Source organism: Erinaceus europaeus, chromosome 1 (genome assembly GCF_950295315.1).
Source record: "Erinaceus europaeus chromosome 1, mEriEur2.1, whole genome shotgun sequence".
Lineage (NCBI taxonomy): Eukaryota > Metazoa > Chordata > Mammalia > Eulipotyphla > Erinaceidae > Erinaceus > Erinaceus europaeus.
Genome location: NC_080162.1, coordinates 21843893 through 21870531, shown reverse-complemented (window position 1 = coordinate 21870531; position 26639 = coordinate 21843893). Strand labels below are relative to the sequence as shown.

At 46.7% G+C, this 26639-nt stretch overlaps 1 protein-coding gene across 12 annotated transcripts in view; it reads left to right on the top strand.

Annotated features, from left to right (window-relative positions):
• LRRC20 (leucine rich repeat containing 20) overlaps positions 1–26639 on the top strand; it is a 118669-nt gene that overhangs the window by 68338 nt on the left and 23692 nt on the right. For all 12 annotated transcript variants that reach the window (XR_009551692.1, XM_060198914.1, XM_016188579.2 and 9 more), the window contains one exon: positions 19625–19792. Coding sequence is in view for 11 of the 12 variants with exons in the window: in XM_060198914.1 (XP_060054897.1) it covers positions 19625–19792 (168 nt within the window). In the remaining variant the exon portion in view is untranslated. The remainder of the gene's footprint in view (positions 1–19624; positions 19793–26639) is intronic.

Genomic DNA, 26639 nt, shown 5'->3' with positions numbered 1-26639 from the left:
CTGGGCTCTCAATTCTATCCCACTGGCCAATGTGTCTATTCATGTTCCAGTACCAAGCAGTTTTGATGACAATGGCCCTATAATACAGTTTGAGATCTGGGAGTGTGATGCCTCCATTTCTGTTCTTTCTTCTCAAGATTGTTTTGGAAATTCTAGATCTTTTCTGGTTCCAGATAAACATTTGGAGCATTTGTTCTATTCTCCTAAACAATGTGGTTGGGATCTTGATGGGGACAGCATTAAATTTGTATATGGCTCTGGGTAGTATATTCATTTTGATGGTGTTAATTCTTCCAACCCATGAACATGGAGTATCTTTCCACTTCTTTGTGTCTTTTTCCATTTCTTTGAGGAGTGACTCATAATTTTCAGTATACAAGTCTTTCACTTCTTTGGTTAGGTTTATTCCTAGATAGTTTATTGTTTTTTGTTGTTATAATAAAAGGAATTGATTTCTGGACTTCAACTTCTTCTAACTTAGTGTTTGCATAGAGGAGTGCCACTGACTTTTGAATGTTAATTTTGTAGCCTGAAACCTGACTATATTGCCTGATGATTTCCAAAAGCTTCTTGATGGATTCCTTAGGTTTTTCTATGTATACTATCATGTCATCTGCAAATAGGGAGAGTTTGACTTCTTCTCTTCCAATCTGTATGCCTTTAATTCCTTGCTCCTGCCTGATTGCTATGGCAAGAACTTCCAACACTATGTTGAATAGTAGTGGTGATAGTGGGCAGCCCTCCCTGCCTAGTACCTGATCTGAGGGGAAATGCTTCCAGTTTTTCACCATTGAGTATGATGTTGGCTGTAGGTTTGCTATATATAGACTCCACTATCTTGAGGAATTTTCCATCTATTCCCATTGTTTGTAGTGTTTTTATCGTAAAGGGATGTTGTATTTTGTCAAAGGCTTTCTCTGCATCTATTGATATAACCATGTGGTTTTTGGTCTTGCTTTTATTGATGCGGTGGATCATGTTGATTGGTTTATGTATATTAAACCAACCTTGCATCCCTGGGATAAATCCCACTTGGTCAAGATGAACAGTCTTTTTAATATACTGCTGTGTCCTGTTGGCTAGAATTTTGTTCAATATTTTAGCACCTATGTTCATCAGAGATATTGGTCTGTAGTTTTCATTTATTTCTTTATTGATAAGAGACAGAGAGAAACTGAGTGGAGCGGGAGAGACAGTAAGAAGGGAGCTGGGCAGGGTGCATCTGGTTAATCGTACATGTGTCCATGTGCGAGCACCTGGGTTCAAATCCCTGCTGCTCCGCTCCCGTAGAGGGGACGCCTCATGAACAGTGGTGCAATTGTTGCAGGTGTCTTTCAGTCTCTCTTCCTACTGCCCTCTCCCCTCTCAATTTCTGTCCTATCAAATATTTATACATAGAAGAGGGAGAATGAAAGCGACACCTGCACTGCTTCACTGCTGGGGAAGTTACCCCTCTGCAGGGGGTGTGGGTGCTGGGACCCAAATCATATTCTGGGTTCATAAGACAACATGATGTGCTCAGCTGGGTGTGACATTGCCCAGCCGATGAGAAGCAGAATTTAAAAAATAATTTTTTAATTTATTATTAATAGTCTGTTACAAGAGTGTAAGATTACAGTGTATAATTCCACACCACAACCACCACCAAGGTTCTGTATCCCCAGCCGCCCAAAGATAACCACCATCATTCTTGCAAGTCTTACAAACAGTTTGGAGAAGCAGGTTTTTAACAATTGTTAGCACACTTAAGAAGAGGCAGACTTATGTCTCACAAAACCTTCTTACTTTTAGGATGGGGTTTGGGGTTTGTGAAAGGTTGTAGGTCAATGGAGAAGAGGTTCTGCTGTGCAGCTGTCCAACAAGAGGGGCCTGTCATTCACTATGAATCCCCAGGTCCTGGTGATCTGTCCCTTGCAAAGCTTCGAGAGAACATTATTAAGCACGCCTGTGTCCCAGATGCCTGCATGCGTAGCTCCTAGTGTATCAGGAGACATGGACAAAGGGGAGTGAGGGGATGTAAGGGGCATTTATGTGGAGAGCATAGCGGCATCTGTAATTCTTGCTCATTACCAAAATCAGCCTCCAGTATCTCACTCCTCAACTTCCGTTTATAATACAAAGCAATAGTAATCGAAACAGCAAGGTACTAGAATAAAAATAGACACATGGATCAGTGGAGCAGAATCGAAAGCCCAGAAATGAGCCCACACATATACAACCACCTAAGATATAAAAAGTGAAGCTGGACCACCACCTAATACTATCTACCAAGGTCAAATCAAAATGGATCAAAGATCTGTAAATTAGACCAGAAACTCTAAAGTTTGTAAAAGAAAACATCAGTGAAACTTTGCAGGATCTTCACACCAAAGATGCATGGAGACTTCACCAACATGGGAAATGAAAACAAGAGTAAATAGATGGGATTACATAAAATTAAAAAGCTTCTACACACTGGAAGCAAACTGCACAAGGAATAACCAAGCAGCCCAGTAAATGGGAAAGGATATTTGCACACCTGACACACAACTGATACTAAACATCTGTACAGAATTGGTCCACATCTGTAAAAGAAGTAAAAAATGACCAAATCAAAAAGTGAGCCAAAGAACTAAGCAGACAGTTTTCTAAAGAAGAGATGCACGTGGCCCACAGACACATGAAGAAACGCTCCACTTCACTTTTCATTAGACAAATGCAAATGAAAACTACACTCAGATACTATTTTCCACCTGAGAGAAGGGCTTCCGTGAGCAAATCAGAAAATGACAGCTGTTGGGAGAGGCTGTGAGAAAAGGGAATGTTGCTTCACTGCTGGTGGGAATGCTAACTGGTGCAGCCTCTTCAGAAGACTGTATGGAGAGCCCTTAAATAAAAATGGAATGACATTATGATCCAGCAATATCACTCTTGGGCACTTATCCAAGGACACTGAAAAACTAATTGGAAGGGACAAATGCATTCCTATGTTCATAGCTGCTTTATTCACAATAGCCAGAGAGTGGAAGCAGCCTACATGCCCATCCACAGATGACTGGGTAAAGAAGTTATGGGACATCTATTCCATGGAATACTACTCTGCAATCAAAAGAGATGATATTGTGTCCTTTGGGACAAAATGGATGGAACTAGAGGTGATTATGTTTAGCAAAATAAGAGGAGAAAGACAACTACCAGATGATTTCATCATATGTGGAATCTCTGTATCTGATACACATGAACTTTAAAAAAATTAGAAGCAAGCAAACTATTTCTAAGACTTGAGACTATGGTTATTTGGGGGGGGCAAGGACACACAGATTTTTGGTGGTGGGTGTGGTGTGGAACTATACACTGTAGTCCTACAATCTTGTAACCTACTATTAATCACAGATTGAAGAAATGAAAAAAAAAATCAACCTCTACCTTGCCCTCTAAAGAGAGGCAGTTTCAAGCCTCTAGGCTCCACTTGCAGGGGGAAGCTTCACAAGCAGTGAAACAGTGCTCAGGTGTGTGTGTGTGTGTGTGTGTGTGTGTGTCTGTGTGTGTCTGTGTGTGTGTATTTCTTCCTTTATATTTCTCTTTCCCCTTTCAGTTTCTCTTTGTCCTATCAAGTGAAAAAGAAAGAAAAGAGAAAAGGGGAGGGAGGATATAATGGCCACCAGGAGTGATGGATTCACCATGTAGGGACTGAGCCCTAACCCTGGTGGCAGTAAACAAACAGATGAATAAATAAGTGATAGAGGTAGTTATGCAGGAAGAAGTGGGGGTGGTGGGTGAGGGTGGGACTAGAGAGCCAGGAGCTGGATTTGGGGGAAAGCAGAGAGGGGCCTGAGGCTTCCACGTCTTCCTGCTTCTTGGCTCAGGACTTTGCTTGAACTCCTAAAACAAAGCCCATATCTGGTCTTCATTACTTTATACCATTTCCAAAGAACAAGGCCAGCGGGAACAGTGTGGAGATGTGAGCCTCTCATGTTGTCCTTTTACTTCCCAAATTCTATTTTGTAGTCTACTAAGTGATGGCAGAGTACTGATAGTTATTCTGCCTGATCTGTCTGTCTCCGATGACCATATTTGACAGCCCCCTTCTGCTGGGACTTTGCTTCAGTAGCAACTTGTAGGCGGAGTATGTGAATGAGCCCTTTCCAGAATGGCTGGTGATAAGTGCCAGAGGAATGCTACTTGCAGCCTCAAGTATTCACGCCTGGCTTTGAAGCTCTTCCTCCAAAGTGTCTGTCCTTCTAGTCTCTGTGAAAGGATGCTGTGTGAGCTCCCTCCTGCGCTGCCAGGGGTGCCTTCTGCTGCCACCAATTACAAAGGGAAGGTTGTGGTGTATCCAGTCATTAGATTTCACAGGGTGGCAGCATTGAAGTATGGTGCCCAGGGAGAGGCAGGAGAGACAGGTGCTGAGTGAGGTAACTGCCACACAGATGGCCCTGGGCCTTTGTTGTGGTTCCTCTTTCAAATAGAAAGCCTCTCTCCTTTTATGTGTGAAGAGGAGGCTTGAACAATCTTTCTGGACTCAACCTGTCGATATTCCCTCCTGGGTTCCTGATGGAGGAAGTGGACTGCCTTGGTGCAGGAACAGATGGGGGGTGGGGGGTGGGGAGAACCAGCTGCTTACTGCCTGCCATGTTGTCTCCCATGGTGCACTGTGGAATTAGAGTCGAGGTCTCTTTAATGAATTTCACCCCCTTAATGTCCTTCACCTATTTATGAAAGGGAAAAGCAGGACCTGAGAAGGTTAGACTGGTCCAAGTTGAATCTGTCCAGAGAGCATCTGGACCTTGTGTGGGGTGGGACCCAATGTCTGGCTGTGGCACTTTTGTCCCCTGTGCTCCTCTGTCCCCAACTCCCGTTTCTTCCTGAAGCAGGTAACCCTGTTCTTTTTACTGAGAGTGCCATGGGCCTTTCTGCCCTGAGGTATATGAGGCCCATCTGCAGACATCAGCAGAGATCATCCGGATGAGAACCAGCAGAAGCCTTTTACTAGGAGCTTATTTGAGCAGGGGAACAATCAATTTCCCCTGGATTTGGCAAATTCAAAAGCAACCAAGGAACAAAAGCTTTACTGGAGCTTTGGGTCTGGCCTGACTGGAGGCCATTGGCAGGGGAGGCTGAAGAAGGCTCTGAAGAAGGCTTCATCTGTGAAGTGGCTGGGGTGCTTGGCTTGGCTTTCTCTGGCTGGTCTTAAGTTGGAAGGAGGGCATCAAAATTAGGAAAACTGTCAGTTCTCAAGTCCAGACCATTTAGGTCCTATTGTTGGGGGGGGGTGCGTAGGCATATTGTGTGGCCTCCTGGACTGTGCATAGAGAGACCATCTAACCTCAGATTCCAAGTCTGATTTATTCCACTAGCTTCCTGAGCTGTGTGCTGTAGTCAGTGGGCTGGTTTCCTGGGCATGTTGTGGTCATAGTTCTACTTTTACATTGTCTGTGTATATTCAGCCTCTCACATCCTGCCTTTCAACTCAGCCCATCAGCAGCACCTGTTCTGGGCCAGGCTGTGGGCATATGAACAATGAGTAATAACACAGGAGCCCAAACCCATGGGGGGCACCTCCCTCCTGGCATGGTGGTGTGGGTTTACCATGTGTCATCCCGCTTGATTCTCAAATGTCAAATTCCTGGCATTTGGCAAGGATGAATGAACAAGGACTAGACCTGGCCCTTGAGGGGCCCATAGCCTTTAAGGTGAGGCAGGGCTGGCCTCTTAGCACTTGGGCTTCACATGGTGACATCAGGAGGGTCAGGCCCTGGGACCTGTCTGTAAAGGGTCCCTGACTGTTAACCTGACGGCCTGTTATCCTCACCACAGGGACTTCAGGGCATCTGTTTGCTGCCAGAGAAATTAATGTAATTTTCCTCATTACCTCAGCTGTCACGATGATGGGAGGGAAACATGAGGGCTTTATTTTTGCCCTGGCAAGCAGCTGGGGGCCAGGTTCCTCTCTGCTCACTCTGGGCCTTGGTTTCTGTTCTGAGGGTTCTGCCTAGTGCTTAGAGGTGGCTGTGGGCTGAAGAAAAAGAGAGGCTAGTTTGAAGAAACTGGGTTCATGAAGACAGGCAGTGATGACAAACAGAACTGGGGGGGGGGGGGTTTGGTAGTGGCACACCAGGAAGAGAGCACATATTACAGTGTTCAAAGGCCCAAGTTCAAGCATCCATTCCCCACCTGCAGTGGAGAAGCTTCCTGAGTGGTAAAGTAATGCCGTAAGGGTCTCTCTTTTTATTATTGTTTTAAAATTACTATCTTTATTCATTGGATAGAGACAGCCAGAAATTTAGAGGGATGCAGAGACAGAGAGGGAGAGAGACACCTGCAGCCCGGCTTCACCACTCACAAGGCTTCCCCCTGCAGGTAGGGAACCTGGGTCCCTGCATATTGTAACCAGGTATGTTACCACCCAGCCCCTTTCTTTTTTTTTTTTTCTTTTTCCTCCTCCAGGGTTATTGCTGGGCTCCGTGCCTGCACCATGAATCCACTGCTCCTGGAGGCCATTTTTTCCCCCTTTTGTTGCCCTTGTTGTAGCTTCGTTGTGGTTATTATTATTGCCCTTGTTGACGCAATTCGTTGTTGGATAGGACAGAGAGAAATGGAGAGAGGAGGGGAAGACAGAGAAGGGGAGAGAAAGATAGACACCTGCAGACAAGCTTCACCGCCTGTGAAGCGACTCCCCTGCAGGTGGGGAGCCGGGGGCTCGAACCGGGATCCTTACGCCGGTCCCTGCGCTTTGCGCCACATGCGCTTAACCCACTGCGCCACCGCCCGACCCGGCCCCTTTCTTTCCATCTTTATCTCTCTCTTCCCTCTCAGTTTCTCTCTATATATAAACTAAGTAAATATCAAAAAAAAAAAAAAAAAAAAAAAGGAAGAAAGAAAAGAAAAATAGGACTGATACCTGTTTTCTTCAAGTCAGCCATCAAAGCTGCCACTTCCATGGGCAGGTAGAAATGTGCCAGTGGGTCAGGACCTCAGAGGGCTCTTCCTGGTGTTGTGAGAAGGGAAGAGAAGAGAGAAGGGGGTTGTGGCTCACAGGGTATGACGCTGCTGCAGAAAAGGGGAACAACAGGAGGCAGTGGGGTCTGCTGTTCCTCCTCCTCCTATTCCTCCTCCTCCTCTTCCCCCTCTTCTTCTCCTTCTGCCTCCAGGGTTATCCCTGTGGCTTGGTACCAGCTCTATGAATCCAGTGATCCTGGTGGCCAATTTTTTCTTTTTTAATTTTTTTCCATTTTATTTTGTAGGACAGAGAGAAATTGAGGGGGGCAGAGATAGATAGTTAGAGAGAGACCTGCAGACGTGCTTTGCCACTTGTGAAGCATCCCCCCTGTAGGTGGGGTGGGGAGTGGGGGCTCGAACTCAGATCCTTACGCAGGTCTTTGCACTTCGTACTATGTGCACTTAACCGGGTGAGCCAATGCCCGCCCGTCCCTCATTTTCTCCACTTCTTATGCTGCCTCAGCCCACTGGCTCTACTTGTCTTTATTTTTTTAATTTTGTTAGTGATATAATATTGATTTACAAAATTACATGTCAACAGGGGTATAATTCCACACTGTTCCCACCACCAGACTTCTGATTTCCCCAACCTCTCCATTGCAAGCCAAAGAAGTTCTCCTAAGGTTGCAGACTTGTGTTAACTGTCATCTCTACAACTGTCTGTCTACTTTTGTACATAATTGCTTCCTTTTTCTTCCAGGTCCAGTCCTCTCTTTCTCTCCTATTCCTACATCCAAATGTCCCTCCCTTTTTCCTCCTCTCTCTCTGGGTCCTGATGGAGCTGGAGTTCAGAGCCCTCTTATCCTCTTCCCCCTATCACTTCTCCCCTACTGGGAGTATGGATCAAAATAGTTTTTGGGGTGCAGAAAATGAGAGTGCTGGCTTCTGTAATTGCTTCTTCGCTGGACATGGGCATTGGCAGGTCGATCCATACCCCCAGCCTGTTTCTATTTTTCCCTAATGGGGCAGAGCTCTGGAGAGGTAGGGTTCCAGGCACACTGATGAGGTCATTTGCCCAGAGACTTTTCTTTAGCTAAAAGGGAAGAGAAGACAGGAAGCAGATCCATGCTGGCAAAACAAATTGATGCTTGTTTTATTTTGGGATCTATTCTGTCAGGCACGTGCTTCCCAGCTTCCTCAGCACAGCCCTGGAATGCAAGCAGAGCGGGGTTAGGGGGCCTTTCACCTGAGCTGTTCAAAAGGGGCAACTGTTCTGTGACTGAGATTCAAAGGTGTCTACCAGAGATAGAGGCAGTGAAAAAGTTGTGGATTTCTGTACCAGATTTTGCCCCCAATCGTCAAGGGGACCTGACTCTTGGGGTTCCCAGACTGGCTTCAGTCAGGGTCATGACCTTTTTTTTTTTTTAAATTTCTTTATTGGGGAATTAATGTTTTACGTTCAACAGTACATATGATAGTTTGTATGTGCATAACATTTCTCAGTTTTCCTTATAACAATACAACCCCCACTAGGTCCTCTGCCATCCTTTTTGGACCTGTATTCCCCCCTCACAGGGTCACGACCTTTAAGTGCAGGCTTACTGGTAATGGATCATGCCTTCAATTCCCCCCACAGAGAATTAAAGCATTGATGACTCAGCTAACAATGAAACAGCGAAGAAGCCACTGTGCAAATTGTCTCCTCTGACAGTCCAGCCATATCTCCCCTCCCCAGTACTTCTGTAATGAAACTACAGCAACTCCTATCACAAGTAGACCAGTCCCTTCCTCTTGAATCTGGGCTGGCTTGGCAATCACCTTGACCACTAGACTGCAGCAGAAGTGACTGATGTTTGGAGACCAAGTCCAGGAATTAAGCTCTGCGGTACCCCTTGCTTCCTCTTGAAGTCCATCTGTGAGTAAATCAAAGCAGGTCACAGACTAACATGTAGTGAGGCTAGAGGAAGAGAGACCTCTCTCCACAGAGAGATGCTCTCAGACTATATACTGTATGGAACAGAAGAACCACCCAGCAGGGACCAGCCACGTGACAAGAATGGGGGAGGTGACACATTGTCAGTTTAAACTGGTAAGTCTTGGGACAGTCCTGTGCAGCAACATAGAAGTGAAGCAGCTGTCAGTCACTGAGGAGTCTCTTGGAGTATACACTTCTGCTTGGACATTCCAAGGCGAGTCCATCTCCTCCTGCCAGCCTCCCAGGCCCAGACTGTGCTGCTAAAGAAAGTGTGATCCCAGGGCCAGGCAGTTAAGCATTAAGTACCTGATTAAGCATTCACAGTACAGTGCGCAAGGAGCCAGGTTCAAGCCCCTGGATTCCCCTGTAGGGAGAAAGCTTTATGAGTGGTGAAGCAGGGCTGTCTTTTTTCCCTCTTGATTTCTCTCAGCCCCTATCCAATAATAAATATATATATTAAAAATGAAAGAGAGAAAGAAAGTAGGGTCCAGGTTCTGCCATGCTGGGACAGTTTAAACTTCTGCTGAGCACATGGTATCAAGTCGTCCATTCACCTATTCAATATGTATTTTTGAATACCTATTATATGCAAGTATTGTGTTGAAGCTGCTTCCAGGCTGTGCATTGACTAAGTCATTCAGTCTTCCCAAGGACCCATTAAGGCAGACATCACTGCCAGGAATAGTCTATTCTGCGAATGACACAAGTGAGGCATAGAGCAGTTAAACAACTTGCCCAAGTTACCAAGCTTATAAGAGGCAAAGAGCATCAGTTAAGAGTCCAAGCGGAAACAGAAGAAGGCACATTCATAATTCCCTGTTTATTTGCACTGAACTGTTTACAGACATGTGGGGAGGGGGCTATTGGGGAGCCCAGGGGATCATGCAGGAACATAGGAAGTGGGAGCTGTTACAACTCCGAGGGAACCTGGGAGAAAAAGAATGGTGTAGAGGTTTCCTGGAGAGGAGAGAGTGACTTCTGGCTGAGGGAAACAGCAGCCCTTAGGTATCCATTTAGGTATCCCTGCTTAGTCAGTTCCCATTCTTAGAGATGTTCCATACCAGTGCAAATGTGCTTAGTGTTATTATCACTCACAGCATGCTGCTGCCATGGACAGGAACATGGTGGTGTTTTATACTTATAAATTATTAAAATCTGTACAATCTGATGACCTTGTTATTCTTATTGTTCGTTGTAGTTTAAGACACTGTGTTAGAAAGACTATAAGTGGGGTCCGGGTGGTGGTGCACCTGGTTGGGCGCACATGTTACAATGCACAAGCACCTGGGTTCAAGCCCTCAGTCCCCCACCTGTAGGAGGAAAGCTTTGCGAGTGGTGAAGCAGGGCTACAGGTGTCTGTGTCTCTCTATCACCCCCTTCCTTCTCAATTTCTGGCTGTCTCTGTCCAATAAATAAATAAAGATAATGAAAAAAATTTAAAAAGAAACATTATAAGTAATTGCCTGGCATCATACAGTGAGTGAGGATGGGGTTGGGGCTGTGGGTCTGGATTCAGAACTCTTTCAGAAATCACTAATAGGGATGGAGCGTACTGGTGTTACAACTTGAGTTTCTTACTTAATATATTTAGAGGGCTGGGGGAGATAGCCATAATGGTAATGCAAGGAGATTTTCATGCCCAAAGCACCAAAGGTCACAGGTTCAACCCCCAGCACCATGACAAGACAGAGCTGAGCAGTGCTGTCTCTTTGTTTGTTTAATTATTTATGTATTTATTGCCACCAGGGTTATTGCTGGAGCTTAATGCCAGCGCTATGAATCCACCACTCCTAGAAGCCACTTTTTCCCTTTTTTTTCTTTCTTTCTGATTTTTGTTGTAGTTAGATAGGACAGAGAAAAAATGAGAGAAAAGACAAGGAGATAGAAAGAGGGAGAAAAGGTAGATACCTGCAGACCTGTTTCTCTGCTCATGAAGTGGACCTCCTGCAGGTGGTGGGGGGGGGGAAGAACAGAGGCTTGGACCCTGGTCCTTGTGCATGGTGATATGTGCACTTAACTGAATGTGCCACCGCCTGGCCCCCCTGAGCAGTGCTCTCATTGAAAAGAGAGAGAGAGAGGACAAAAGAAAAGAATTAATTTTAGGAATCAACCCATACCAGTACCATGAGGTACTGCATGTGTTTATCTTTCTCTCCCTCTCTCTATCTCCTTGTCTTTTCTCTCATTTTTTCTCTGTCCTATTAATATTATTTTATGGGGACAAGATATTTAGTTCTTTAATTTATTCTGTCCCCAAACACAGAAGAGTTTTCTTACCCGCTTCCCTCTGTCCATTCAAGCGGGTTTGGCTTCACTCCTATCTCTTTGTCCTTTTCTATCCTGTATGGGCAGTGGCTCTGTGTGTCTTGGTATGAAGCCCTTTTGTAGTGCTAAGGATGGACCATCTGATGTGTACTTATTGCCTTACTCTGATTGTGCTCTAAAGGAGAGGGACAGGGTCAATTGCAGGCAGTGACTGTGATTGCTTATGACATGAAGTTGCAGTGAAGGTGCTGATTGAGCCTTGGCGAGCAGGTGTTTTTGGATTTGGCACATTCTCTTCCTGTCCAAATGTATACTTGCTGCAGGTCTCAGAGGCCCCTTAATGGAGTCAGCAGGGCTCTTTCCCACTGAGGCCATTCTGAGACCTCTGAGTCAGTCTTCACAGTTGTCCAAGATAGATATGCTGCGGAAGTAATCAGAAGAAGTTGGGGGAGAAGAGGCCAATTTAATAGACAGTGGAAACTCTTGTTGAGTACGGGTAATAAGGAAATGTTATGGTGGGCTGCTCTCAGGCTAGGGAGAGAATAACATCTTCCAGAGCCGATGTAAAATCTAGGAACCCAGGTTGTTCAGACATCCGCCCTGACATGAGATAGCAGGAGGATACACCTGGAGTTCTCTGAATGTATTTCTTGGGACCAGAAAGCCTCAAGTCTCTGTCCAAGTAAGAAGGGAGAGGGGGAGGGAGGGAGGGAGGGAGAGAGAGAGAGAGAGAGAGAGAGAGAGAATACACATGTATGATAGCTTAGGACTCTGGGTCTTCTAGTACCAGTAGAGAGAAGGAATGCATTGCAACCCCATGGGTGAAAAGCAAAGGTGATTTGGTTTGGTTGGGAGCTCAGCGAACCTAGCCAGTCAGCTGTCTGGGACTAGTGCGCACACTGTGGTTCTTCCTTTGAAATGGAAACCACAGAGAAATCTTCAAGTGCTGATATTGGAGGCCACGTAAAGTCGTAGGAGTAGGGCAAGCTGGGAACATTGACAGCTATGGGGACACACATTTCAGGGAACCAGCGTTCTTTTCTTTACCTTGGAGAGGGTACCTGAGAGTAAGTAGCTTCATGTTTTGGTTTCCTCGCAAAGACTACCAGATTGATTAGGATCAGTAGTGCACTCATAAATCCAACAACTTAGAAGAAATGGACCAGCTCCTTGAAAACTATAGCATACTACAACTCAACCAAGAGATAGTAGACAATCTGAATGTTTCCATAAGCTCTAGAGAAATTGAGCTCATGTATGCAAAGATCCCTTAAAAGAGATCTCTAACTCAGATGATATCACTGGCAGGTTTTTTTTGTGTGTGTGCATTTAAAATTTACTTATTTAAGATATATACAGAGAGAATTGAGAAGAGAAGAGGAGATAGGGAGAGAGAAAGAGAAACACGTGCAGACTTGCTTCACCTCTCCTGAAGCACGTGGGGAGTGGGGGCTCAAACCGAGGTCCTTCAACATGGTAATGTGTGCATTCAATGAGGTGTACCACCACCTGACTCCTACTGGTGAATTCTGTCAGTCTTTTAAAAAAGAAATTACAACAGTTTTACATAGTCTCTTTTATATTATTGAAGAGAAGGCCACACCTCTTCCCTCCTCATGTTACAGAGACAGTGCTACTTTGATTTCAAATCTAGTAGAGAAAGGAAAACTACAGACCATTGTGTCTTATGAACTAAAACACAAAAATACTCAGCAGAATATTCTCAGCCATACGCAACAATGTATAAAGAGAACCGTATCACTACAAAGAAAAACATTTTTCCCATATGTGCAAGGCTGGTTCAACATTTGAAAGTCAATTAGTTAATCCATCCTATCAAAAGAGTAGAGGCAATGGTGCACCTGGTTAATCACATACAGTACAGTGCACTAGGACCGGGGTCCAGGCCCTTGGTCCCCCCCACCTGCAGGGGGGAAGCTTCATGAGTGGTGAAGTAGAGCTGCAGGTATCTCTCTGTCTCTCTCCCTCTCAATCTCCCCCCTCTCAATTTCTCTCTGTCTCTATCCAATAATAAATAAAATTTAAAAATACACTACAAATAAAAAATACTAGGGAAGAATCATACAACTGTATCTATTGACAGAAAAGAACAAATATTTAATAAATATTTAATAAATGGGGTGTTGAACCTGGGTCTTTGGAGTCTCAGGCACGAGAGTCTTCTTTGCATAACCACTATGCTATCTACCCCCACCCCTAGGATCATCTTCATAATGCTTTCTGACACTTCACATCTCACTCAGAGTAAACTCAGCCTTCCCACACTCTGCCTAATCCTGCCTTAGTCACCTCTCTCCCACTTCTCCTTTCTCAAACCCCATCCAGGCAAACTGACTTTTCTGTTTCTTGGAGGCTTTAAATTCTTTTCTAACTTAGGGGTTTTGTGTTTTATTTCTGGTAGCTTTTCTCTGGACTCTTTGTACAACCAGTTTCTTGTCACCCTTCGCTCTGACTTTAAATGTCTCACTAGAAATTTGAAACTATCTTATTTTTGTCCTTTATTGCTTTCTCCCTCTGTTAGTGTGTAAGCTTGTTAAGGAAGGGACCCAGTGTCACCATGACTTTTCCACAGTTGTGAAGTGCCTGCTCACAGGAAGTATTGAGTAGTGTATGTTGAGTAAGTGAAATATAATGATTTTGAGATCATTATATCTCATTGACTTCACTTCACATCATGTGTCATAACTGCATCCACACTCTCTCTTTAATTTTTCCTTTCTTTTTTTAATACTTATTTATTTCCTTTTGTTGCCTTTGTTTTTTGTTGTTGTTGTTGTTGTAGTTGCTATTGTTGTTGTTATTGATGTCATCATTGTTGGATAGGAGAGAGAGAAATGGAGAGAAGAAGGGAAGACAGAGAGGGGGAGAGAAAGACAGACACCTGCAGACCTGCTTCACCGCCTGTGAAGGGACTCCCCTGCAGGTGGGGAGCCAGGGGCTCGAACCGGGATCCTTCAGCTGGTCCTTGTTCTTTGCGCCACATGCGCTGAACCCACTGCGCTACCGCCAGACTCCCTAATTTTTTCTTTGAATCCATGCTTTCAGCGTTTCAACTTTGTTTCCATAAATTGCTCCACCATCCAAGGACTAAGTCTTGTGGGCCTCTCGAATGGAAATAGTTCCATGTATTAAGTACTTTTGCTTTCCTCTATCTCTCTTCTCTTTCTTTTTTCCCTCTAAAGTTATTGCTGGGGCGTGGTACCAGCATTCCAGCATTACAAATCCACATCTCCTGGAGGCCATTTTTTCCTTTCTTTTTTTTTTTTTTTTTAATAGGATAGGACAGAAAGAAATTGAGAGAGGAGGGGAAGATAGAGAGGAGGAGAGACAGAAACCTGCAGACCTGCTTCACTGCTTGTGAAGCAGCCCACCTGTCGGTGGGGAGCCAGAGGCTCCAACCCAGATCCTTGCGCAGGTCCTTGCACTTCATCCTATGTCCACTTAACCTGGTGCGCCACCGCCCAGCCCCCCAGTACTTTTGCTTTTCAAAGATCATGCCTTTCGCGGGCAAGACTGAGCGTGGACTACATGCTTAATAAGTGTTCATATGGTAGAACATTCACAGCGCCTCTCACAACCCTGCTGGCAAACGACAGAGAGGACTTCTCGAAGCCAGCCAAGGAGAGGATGAGCCCAAAGACACAAAATTCATTAGATCCCAGACACATCCTCCTGGCTCTTCCCACTTTACTCATGAACCACCAAAGAAACAGGGATGCTCTGAGTGTCTACTCTGAGAGCACATAATGCAGAAAGTAGGATTTAAAACCGGGAAAGCGGGGTTCTGGAACCGCCTGTTTCTCTTGAGATCAGCTGAAGTTCAGATTGTTGTTTGGAAGTTGGAGAGGAAAGTTAGATATTGGGGAGGGGTATTAAGGTTGATGTGGCCTTGAGTTAGTTCTCTCTGTAAGTTGGGACTGATGGGTTGTAGTAAAATTAAAATGATGCTTGCCTGTAAATCCTTAGGATAAATGCCCAGCACACCATAGTGTTCATGGGATGTTAGCTATTGCTTTTTGTTATAAGCCCCAAATCCAGTGAGTTGGCTTCTGATGTCTACAGAAGAGCCTGTTCTTTCTCTTTCCACCACCCCCCTCCTACCTCATGCCCACAACATCTGAAATACTGTACTTCACATTCAAGCCTTAAGAGCCTGATTCTCTGGAGTGAACCGGCACTCCCTCTCCAGGGCTCCTTTCAAGCTCTATAATGGAAAGCCTTCCATTCCATCCCAGCCTCAGTGTAGCTCCTTTGAGTCCCCTAATACAAGCAAAGAGCTGGATCTCACAGGTGCCAGCCCTGCCTGCCCAGCCACTGCCCAGCCACTCCTCTCTTAGAGCCTTTTGCTTTTCAGAAAAGCTCCCAGACCAAGAGAGGGACAACCTACCCACCCTACCCACCCACCTTTGCCCTGCTGGTGCTGAGCCTTTTCTTAGAACCCATCACTAAAAAGAGGCTAGACTTCCCTGGAGAATGTGAAGCTGGAGGTGAGAGGTGATCGTATGTCCACAAGTCTCTGAATCTCAGAGCAGTGATCTCTGGGGAAAATATAATAATCAGTGGTTTGGAAAGCACCTGTTCTCTATGAGAGAAAAAGGTCTCCAAAGAGTATATAATCTGTGGCTACAATTTTTGTTTTAAAATGACACCTATTTATCTACCTGTCTGTTTTTAAGTACATGCAGATGTACACAGAGATATGGAAGAACGCATACCAAACAGTGTTGCTCCTCTGTAGGAGAGGAAATACATGGGATTGTCATTTTCCTGAATGCTTACATCTGTGATTACATTTTTACAACACAGGGGACCAGTGGTAGTGCACCAGGTTAAGCACACATAATACGAAATGCAAGGACCTGCGCAAAGATCCCTGTTTGAGCCCCGGCTCCCCACCTGCAGTCGGGGGGGAGGGGGTTGCTTCGCAAGCGGTGAAAGAGATTTGCAGGTGTCTCTCTCTCCCTCTCTGTCTTCCCTTCCCCCTCAATATTTCTCTCTGTCCTATCAAAAAAAATAATAATAACCACAGGAGCAGTGGACGTATTAAAGTGTGCGGGGGCCCAAATTTAAGCCCCATGTCTTCACATGCAGGGGAGAAGCTTCACAAGGGGTGAAGCAGAACTGCAGGTATCTCTCAGTCTCTCTCGCTCTCTTTCTCCCCCTCCCCTCTCAATTTATCTCTGTCTCTGTCCAATAATAAATAAAATTGGGAGTCGGGCGGTAGCGCAGCGGGTTAAGTGCATGTGGTGCAAAGCGTTAATGGACCAGCGTAAGGATCCCGGTTCGAGCCCCCGGCTCCCCACCTGCAGGGGAGTCGCTTCAGAGGTGGTGAAGCAGGTCTGCAGGTGTCTCTCTTTCTCTCCCCCTCTCTGTCTTCCCCTCTTCTCTCCATTTCTCTCTGTTCTATCCAACAATGATGACATAAAGAACAACAACAATAATAACTACAACAATAAAAAAGCAAGAGCAACAAAAGGGAATAAATAAATAAAAATAAAAATAAGTTCTATTAAATAAATAAATAAATAAAATTAAAATATATATATTGGGTCGGTGATCACTCACTTGAATAGTGTGCTGCTTTGCCGTGCACATGACCCAGGGTTGGGTCATCTCCCTCCATACTGAAGGAAGATTTGGTACTGTGGTCTCTTTCACTTTTTTCTGTCTCTGTTTCTTTGTCTCCATCTAAAACAAAGCAAAACAAAAACTATAAGTAATTAGCACTTAAAAATTAAGTAAACAAGCAGTGTCAGTCAGAATAAGCCAAAGCTTGCTTGTCTTATTCATGTCGTGTAGGACAGGAGGGGTTCTGCTCCTTGTCTTCACACAGAGGCTGATGAGATGGCCACGTCACTGTTCTAGAGGGACAGGAGACTGTGGGAAAGCATGCATCTGCTCTTCAAGCCTCTCTGTGGCATTCTTTCTTCCACAGAGAGAGAAGAGAGGGACGAACATCAGTGTGTTTGGTATTCATTCTTCCATATTTTTATATACCTGCATATGTTCTTAAAAACAGCCAGACAGATAGATATTGCTTTAATAAACAACACTGGGATCATAGATCATAGATTATATACTCTTTGGGGACTTGTTCTTTCCTCTCCATAGAATGTCCCACCCTGCTGGGGAAACTCACCTGGAATCAGCCAAGGCCTTCTTCCATGGGGCTGGGAAAGACTTTCTGTCTGACAGTTATCATTCCTCCATGAGGATCATTTCTGGAACCATCCGTTCCACCCCGGTTCCATGGCTGCCAGTTCTTAGCAACATCGCCCCGCCAGATATTCGTCGGGATGCGGCATCATCTAAGTTCATTTCCCACATCTATGCTCGACCGGACCTGCCAATATACGCAGATATCTTCGCCCACCCTGTCCAACGCTTGACGTCTCGTCACCCAATCTGGTCCCCTACGCCTACACTGAACTTCTCTGTTCCAGACTCTTGGAAACAGAGTTGGCAGTCAGCTGAGGTAAAGAACAAACACCTCATCACAGACCCCTGCAAGCGTCAACCCAGCTTTGACCTAGCACGTTATGATTGGGCCCTCCTCAATCGCTGTCGAACAGGCCATGGCCGGTGCACCGCTATATTCCATCGCTGGGGAGCCAGAGACGACCCGAACTGCCCCTGCGGCTCCAGACAGACTATGACCCACATAGTCAACGACTGCCACCTCTCCAGATTCAAAGGAGGTCTCGAAACTTTACATCAGGCTCAACCTGACGCTGTTGACTGACTATGGAAGAAGGGCAAACGCTAGAAGAAGAAGAAGTTATCATTCGAATAGATACTTGGCGTGTCCTGTCAGATCTCCCTTCCTGCTGTTTGTTGGCTTAGCTTTCTGTCACTATGCTGTTCCCTCCGCTGCTACTCAAAGACCCTACCGATCTCCGTACACTGAGCTCCGCCTGACTAAATGTCACCCTGAGGCCACAGCTATTCTTCTCAGGGGCAAAGGAGAAGCAGGGTAGCAAGCTGCTCAGACTGGAACACTCAGTACATGCTCCTGCACGTGGGCCCGGAAGTACTGCTGAACAGGAGTCCTAGGTTCAGTAGGTGGAGAACCCTGCTCCTAACTGAGCCCCTGTTCAGTCTCTAGGTCCTCATCACCCTGGGAAGGCCACTGCACTTCTGTGGCCTGGGTTCTCTTGTCTATAAGATGACTTCACACAGCCTGTCTCTTTCCTACACCTCAAGAATGGATGGATGCTGTGTTTATCCAGCACCTGCAATATGCCAAGTGTTATCTGCATTTCATCTCCTTTCATTTTCACAGCACTTAGAAGTAAGCTTTATCATCTTTTTAGAGATAGAACACACTGGGGACTTTGGTTGGCTGGTTTGCCCAATATTGCACAGCTATTAATAGTAGGTGAGACAGCTGAAAGCTGATATTGGAGCTGTCTTGACTCCAAAGATACCATGCACTGCCCCCAAAGGGGCTAGCAAAGAAACTGGAAGCAGCGTGGAATGGAACAAATAATGGCCCTGAGCTTGAAGAGGCCTCGAGGTTGACAGGACTGTGGGAGGAGGCTAACTTTCCCAAGCTTTACAAATCATTGTCTAATGCCTTCTGGTAGAGTACACACTTCACTGTGCACAGAGACCTGGACTTTGGTCCTTGGTCATCACCTGAGAGCACCACGCAAAGGAGGAATGTCATGAGTGGTGGAGCAGGGCTGTGGCATCTCTCTTGTCTTTCTGTCTCCTCTCTCTCACTCTCTGCCTTAGAAAAAAGAAGCCAGTGGGAATGGATTGTTGGGAACAGTGAAATGTGCAGGCATGAGGCCCTGCTTCTGCACTGGCCCTCTGTGGCGCTCCAGCTTCTCCCTGTGATCTACAGTATTTCAGCTTCAATTCCACCAGCCAGCACTGCCCCGGCCAAGTTCCCCTGGAGCCGTCACCTGGCCTACCACGTCCTCTCACACAGGCCCTCCCGCACAGATCACCGGCTCATTTCAGAGCAGCCATTCTCAGTCAGGAAGACATGCTCATCTGAGTCTCACTGGCCCAGGAAAGGGAGCTAGAGGAGGAGCAGCAGCCGGCAGAAGTGCAGGAGGCAACAGCTCCGGGGCCAGCTGTGGGCTAGCTGTGACTGGGCAGGGAAGCAGGCCCAATGACACAGAATTCAGCCGTCCTCGTGGTCTAAGTGGTGTCCCTTCAGTGGGCCTTGGGTCATGGCACGGCCTGCTGTTGAGACCTGGCCTTTGGTGTAGACCCAGGCTTCTGTTGGGAGAATCTTCCACTCCCAAAAGCAGGGCATTTACCTGGAGAGACCGCTGGCGTGGTGGGACTTGGTCCTCTTGTATAAACATGGACTTAGCCTCTTGAGGAACTTCTGTTGTGGCCTAGGCCTCCCACTGCCTTCCTGATCAGGTGGAAGTGAGAGCTGCAGTCTGGTCTCCCTTCCTCACCCTCTTTCTCTCTTCTCTGTGGCAGAACTCCGCCTGGAAGGGAACTTTCTGCACCGGCTCCCCAATGAGGTCAGCACTCTGCAGCACCTCAAGGCCATCGACCTGTCCCGAAACCAATTCCAGGACTTCCCTGAGCAGCTCACCAGCCTTCCGGCACTGGAGACCATCAATCTGGAGGAGAATGAGATTGTGGGTGAGTGGAGCCAGCCCACTGGGGCTTCGCTGGGGCTGAGGGGCAGCCGCCTCCCCCTCTTCTCTGCCTGCACCAGTCCTAAGCCGGGCTCAGAGCCTCCGCGACACAAACTCTCCCTTTCAGCCTTCAGCTCTGACCCTCTTTACATTTACTACAGTGTGGGTCCCAGCTCTTCCTGCCTGGTCTTCACAGTCAGCTCCTTACTGTTACTTAGCAAGAACAGACATGTTCAGCACGGCATCTCTGTGCCTTCCAGGATTAACAGGCTACCCCAGGAGGTGGGTGGGGTGCTCATGCTTTGGGTCTGAGATGTGCTAACAGCAGGTCCCATAAAGCTAGAACTGTGTGTGTGTGTGTGTGTGTGTGTGTGTGTGTGTGTGTGTGTGTGCATGTGTGTGCGCATGTGTGTGCATGTGTGTGTACGTGTATGTGTGCGTGTGTTTGTGTGTGTGTGTGTGTGTGGAGGTGCTGCTCCTTCCAAATACTTGCAGCACTCGACCTGAGCATTCTCCACAGCAGCTGTCTGACCTCTCCAGAAAGCAGCCAGCACTTCCCAAAGGCCTCCTGTGCCCCCTCCTTCTCAGCTCCCTCCTTCAGCCGCTTTGATGTGCTCTGGACGCCCAGCTCCAGTCCATTCTGCCTTCCCTCACATCCCTCTGTGGATGGTATTACTAAGAACTCCCTCCAGTCATGCTTTTATTTGCATGAACCCTCTCATGGCCATTATGCCATTTGATTAAAAGCAAGGGCTCTCTAGTGGCTTGGTGCTGTTCAATGGAGAATGACCTGCCTCATGGTACAAAGCTGAGCATCGCATTTGTCAGGAGATGCTACCTCTCACCCTGGGTGAGTGGAGGGAGGGAGGACCAGCTAACTTCTGAGGTCCTGGGTTCATTCTTTCACGGATGGGTAAACTGAGGCTCAGAGAGATCGTTAGTGAACATGAGCTTACACAGCAAGACTGCTCAAGTGTCAGGGTGAGAACAAGTGAACTCATTACCGTGCCTGAAACAAGGTGCCTTTGCCTGACCTCTGGAAGGCCCTGAGAGGGCATCCGATCATTCAGACTTGTTCTCCCAATACCGGAATTCCTGAGCATCTTGCCCGTCATGCTGCTGTCATTTATGTCTCTGTGCTATCTTCTGTTCCTTTTTTTTTTTTTGCCTCCAGGGTTATTGCTGGGGCTTGGTGCCTGCACCATGAATCCCCTGCTCCTGGAGGCTATTGTTTTCCCTTTTATTGCCCTTGTTGTTTTATCATTGTTGTAGTTGTTATTATTATTGTTGTTATTGATATTGTCATTGTTGGATAGGACAGGGAGACATGGAGAGAGAAGGGGAAGACAGAGAGGGGGAGAGAAAAATATACTCCTGCAGCCCTGCTTCACCACTCATGAAGCTTTCCTCTTGCAGGTGGGAACCAGGGGCTTGAACCTAGGTCCTTGTGTACTGTAATGTGTGCACTTAACCAGGTGTGCCACCACCTGGTCCTGGACTCCCTCTTCTGTTCCTTTGTTGCCACCAGGACTTTTCTGTGACTACATTACTGTGCTACCCTGACTGTGCAGGCCCATCCCTGAGTCCTGTATTCCTGCCATTCCTGTCCTGGCCCTTCTTACCACAGCCCATCCTTGCCTCTCATTCTTGGGGGCTGTTTCTGATACTTCTTTTTGCTGTGTATCCAAATGGGCAGTAACCGCAAGGGGCTACAGGCCAGTGGGACCGGAGCTGGCTGAGGAGCTGCCGGCAGGTGGGTGAGGACCTGCACTGATCATGGACCTGCCCACTTCCTCCTGTGGCCATGAGAGACCTACATCACTTCTCCAATCCACGATGTCTTCTCATTTTCAGATAGACATTATCTCCAATATCCACCAGACCCAAAATATGGCTTTTTCCCCAGACAGAGGAGCAGTGTGGATGGACTGCTGTTCTAGCTGCAGTACAAGCAGGGACCTCAATAGCAACATCCCCCCTGAGCAAAAGCTGGCTGTTAGGTCTCATTCTCTCATGTCCCTATCCCTCCCTTTCTGCAGTGACAGTAAGAACTGTCCTAACTACCAAGAAGGTTCGTGTACAGGTCCCAGGCAACAGGGTGACTACACCTTTTTGGCAGATGTAGAAATGGAGGCTCTGGGCGTAGGAGATAGTACTAGTACAATGGTTATGCAAACAGACTCTCATGCCTGAGACTCCTCTAAATGCCAGGTTCAGTACCCTGCATCACCATAAGCCAGAGCGGAGCAGTGCTCAGGTGTTTCTCTCTGTCTCTCTCTCTCTCTGCATCTCTCTCAAAAATAAAATAAATAAATAGAAATGGAGGCTCTCTGAGAGTCCCCTAACCTTCATGACTAAGTGTACACCTGGCCAGGTAAAAGAGCCATCAGCCACTGGCTGTGCTTCCTGACAAAGTCCTGTACTACGTGACCTGGGCCAGGCCTGGGGGATACAGAAATGCTAGAGAGACCCCCCCCCCCTTACTGCTGGCACTGCTATGGAGTGGATCCAGCCAGGAGATAAGTCACTGACCCTCCCTCTCTGTCTCTTAGGTGCCCAGAGATCAGAAAAGAGGCATCGGGGAGTATTCTGGTACAAACACTCATTTATTTGAAGGTGGGTTTGGGCTTATATAGAAAGTTAAACAAAGAACAAAATATGTCAGAAATCACAGGTTTCTTAAAGGTCAGCTTGCCCCTACGATAGAGGGTTGGTATGACAAGAGTTGATGCGATATGTAAAGGTCAAAACAATTAGTCTCTTGATGCAGGTATTTTAATTATCCAAAGGCATTTGAGAGAAGAATAGGGGTTAAACCAGTAAGGTGAGATAGAGAAAGAAAAACAAGGCTTGATGTAAATTAAGGACATCAAAGGAAACAAGGAAATAAGATTTGGGGGCTTTTCACTGTCTGGTGTTAGGGGTGTGTGATAGGGTGTGTTCTCCTTTGTGATCAAAAGGTGAAGTGGATGAGTGAGTAAACCTTCAAGCAGGCAACCATTTGGCCTGTCAGCAGGGGGAACTAAGTGTGAGAGGCCTGTAGGATTTCTGTGAGCTTGAGAGACTGACAATGAGAAACTGAGTCTGGGAGACTTTTCCCTCTTGGCTCATCTCTATAAGGAGAGAGGCTAACAAGTGGGGTGTCTTTCCAGACCTCCATCCGAGGATGGGGGGAGCTCTCCTAAGCTCTACCAAGCTTTCACATAGTCCCACACCTTACCCTCCAGAGACTCCTCCCTGCCGGCCCTCCTCACCCTCTGGTAACCAAAGACTCCTAAAAGTGCTTGACTGATTCCAGGATCTTCACTGTGGGAGGCTTCCAGATGCAAAGGGTCCCAGGGAGCTATTGTTGCCTTGCTGGGCTTGCCCCCAACTCTCCCTGACCCCACCCCCCAAGCCTGCAGAACCTGGCTGAAGGGAGGCAGCCTTATGCCACAGTAAAGGAGGGGGCTGCACAGGCCCTCATTGTGGAAACCACTTTGCCCTGTTGTAGCTGATCTGCAGAACCTGACTGGGATAATTGTAGCTGGCTCTGAGCATACCTTAAATGTGGCTTATTTTCTCTTCAGAGCCCTGGGAGGGGGGTTGGAAGTCTTAAAACAAAAAATGTTTTGGAGGAGTTAAAAATTGAAACACATACATTGTTTCTAAACTTTGGTCTAGCAGCTAGGGGTCATGCAGCCCTAAAACAGCATCCCCCACCCTGACCCCACCCCCACTTGTCAGATGAAGACTCACTCTGATGGGACCTTCCTCACAGAAGCCTTCAGCCTAACCCCTAGGAGACATAAAACCTTCTGACTGTGGGTGGGGCGGTAGCGCAGTGGGATAAGTGCACAAAGCACAAGGACCAGCTTAAGGATCCTGGTTCAAGCCCCTGGCTGCCCACCTGCAGGGGGGGCTCACTTCACAAGCGGTGAAGAGGGTCTGTAGGTGTCTATTGCTTCCCCTTCTCTCTCCATGTCTCTCTGTCCTATCCAATAGCAAGGACATGAGTAATAACAACCACAATAACGATAAAACAAGGGCAACAGAAAGGGAAAAATCAGCCTCCAGGAGTAGTAGATTCACAGTGCAGGCACCAAGCCCAGCAATAACCCTGGAGACAAAAAAAAAAAAAAAAAAAACTTCTGACTTCATGGAGCCATGGAGATCAAGTTCATTCCCTTTTTTTCTTTAAATTTACTTTTAATTAATTAAATAATTAATTAATGGATAGAGACCGAGAAAAATTGAAAGAGGAGGGAGAGATAGAGAGGGAGACATCTGTAGCCCTGCTTCATCACTCATGAAGCTTTCTCCCTGCAGGTGGGGAGCAGGGGTTTGAACCCAGGTCCTTGCTCACTATAGTGTGTGCTTAACCAGGTGTGCCACTGCCTGGCCTGATCCTCTTCTTTTTATGAGTGGTACTGCTGCCTTGTTTTCCTCTCTTTGTAGACCACTGTAGGGAAGAGGAAAAGAGCTTCTAGTCTGAGGATGGGGCAAGGTATATAGCTGGGGAGATCAGGGACCTCTTCTGTTTGATTACTGATTCTAACCGCCCAGAGGTTGTGGTGCCTGTCCTTGAGGCTGAATGTCTTCAGTGTCTGTATCTTGGTAGCGCATGGTGGCACGTCGCTGCTACTTTGTACAGGCAGTCCTCAGTCCTGTGTGTTCAATTGTGTGGCCTCTCTGTCTTCTCTGTCCTTCCATCCAGCAAGGAGCATGATATCTGCAGACAGCAGGTGCTTTGCGGTGTATGTGGGGGGGGTGGGTTTGGAATTCCTAAGCCTCACAGATTATCTGAAGTTGCGTGCGCACAACAGGGCAGATAAACCAAGCTGGTAGTTATGACCCACTAGCTGGAGGTGAAATCAGATGTGTGGACTTAGAACAGCATATGATGGACTGCACATAGCATGGTGAACACTGCTCTCTGATCTTTTGTTTCAGTTTTACTAGGTACATGTCCATCTGTGCAGTGGGTACTGTTGGAAAAAATTCATTTGCTACTGTGAATCATGATGAAAAGATGTCAGAGATCACCCCCGTGAGATCTGGGGAGCTCCCAGCAAGCCTGTCCACCTGTAACTCACCCCCCACACCCTCAGTATACATTCTCCCCTCCTCTCGCCTTTGTGGGAACTGCTGCCTGAATCTTCCTGGTGGGGGTAGGGACCACCAGTGAGATCCTAGCTAAAAGGTGAGGCTCCCACTCACTGGAGTGTGGCGTCAAGTAGATGGTAGGTCCAGTGTCACCTGACTGTCCCCCCCAGCCCTTCTCCCCTCCCTACCCCCTGCACCTTGCAGTCTGTGCTGTTCCAGGAAAGCCCAGAAAGGGCTTTGGAAGTGGCAGAGGCGTTGGGTATGTATGTGATGACCAGGCAGTCAACTCTGCACCCCAACCCTGTGGCATGATGGGAAGGCGGATAAAGGAGCAGTAGAAAGTCCCAGTCACTTTCCCATAAGCACTTGAGGCTGCATAGCAGTTCATCTTGTCCCTGGAACATGTGGGGGTGAAGAGAAAAATTGGGTATTTAAGGAGCTTGCATTTTACCAAGCAGGAGACTTATTTTGCTGAAGCCATAGTTTAACTTTCCATAGCCAATTTGATGGAGTGTTTTTTACCCCCTATGTACCCAGTGTTCCCGAAAGAGATCATTGGAAAACTAGTTCTTGTTAAGAAGGTAATAAACTAAGCAGTTGCACTTAGAGTAAGAAAAGTGGCTGTGTTCCTCGTGTGTGTGTGTGTGTGTGTGTGTGTGTGTGTGTGTGTATGTGTGTGTGTGTTCAGAGCTGCTTTTCTAAGTTCTACCTTCATACTGTTTCACCTTGTACCATCCACACCAGTATCTATCACTCTCTTTTAAATTATTAGTCATTTAATATTGATTTAAAAAATTACAAGGTAACAAGGATACAATTCCGCATCCTTCTCACCACAAGTTCTGTGTCCCCAATTCTTCCGCTGGAAGCTACAACAGTTCTCCTAAGGTTTCAGATATAGGTTAACTATTAATTCTGCAACTATGTGTCTATATTTGTATTTTTTTTCCCCTATAGTCCCATCTTCTCTTCCTTTCCAAGTCACACCTACACCTATTACTCCATCCAAATGTCCCTCCCTTTTTTCTTCTTCTCTCTCCATGTCCTGAGGGAGCTGGAGTTCAGAGCCCTATGGTCATCTTCCCTTATCATCCCTCCCCCACTGGGAGCACGAACCAAAATTATTTTGGGGGTGCAGAAGGTGGGGGTTCTGGCTTCTGTAATTGCTTCTTCTCTAGATATGGGCATTGGCAGGTCTATCCATACACCCCAGCTTGTTTCTGTCTTTCCCTAGTGGGGCGGGGCTCTGGAGAGGTGAGGTTCTGGGGCACATTGGTGAGGTTGTCTGCCCAGAGAGGTCAGGATAAAATCATGATAGCCAGGCCAGTGTTTCTCAAAGTGGGGCCTCAGGGTCAGCAGCATTCCTACTAACCTATTAGGAATGCACATCTGGGACCAGGCAGTGGCACACCTGGTTAAGCTTGCACATTACCATATGCAAGGACTCAGGATCAGGCCCCTGGTCCCCACTTGTAGGGGGAAGCTTCATGATTAATGAAGCAGGGCTGCATGTCTCTCCCCCCCCTCCTCTATCTCCCCACTCTCCTCAATTTCTTTTTGTCTTATCAAGTAAAAAGAGAAGAAAAGGAAAAATGACCACTGAGAGTGGTGGATTTATCATGCAAGCAACGAGCCCTGGCCTTAACTCTAGTAGAAGAGAAAAGAAAAAAGGAAAAGCAAGGAAAGAGGAGGGGAGAGAAGGGAGGGGAGGGGAGGGGGGGAAAGGGAAGAGAAGGGAGGGGAGGGGAAGAGAGGGGAGGGACATA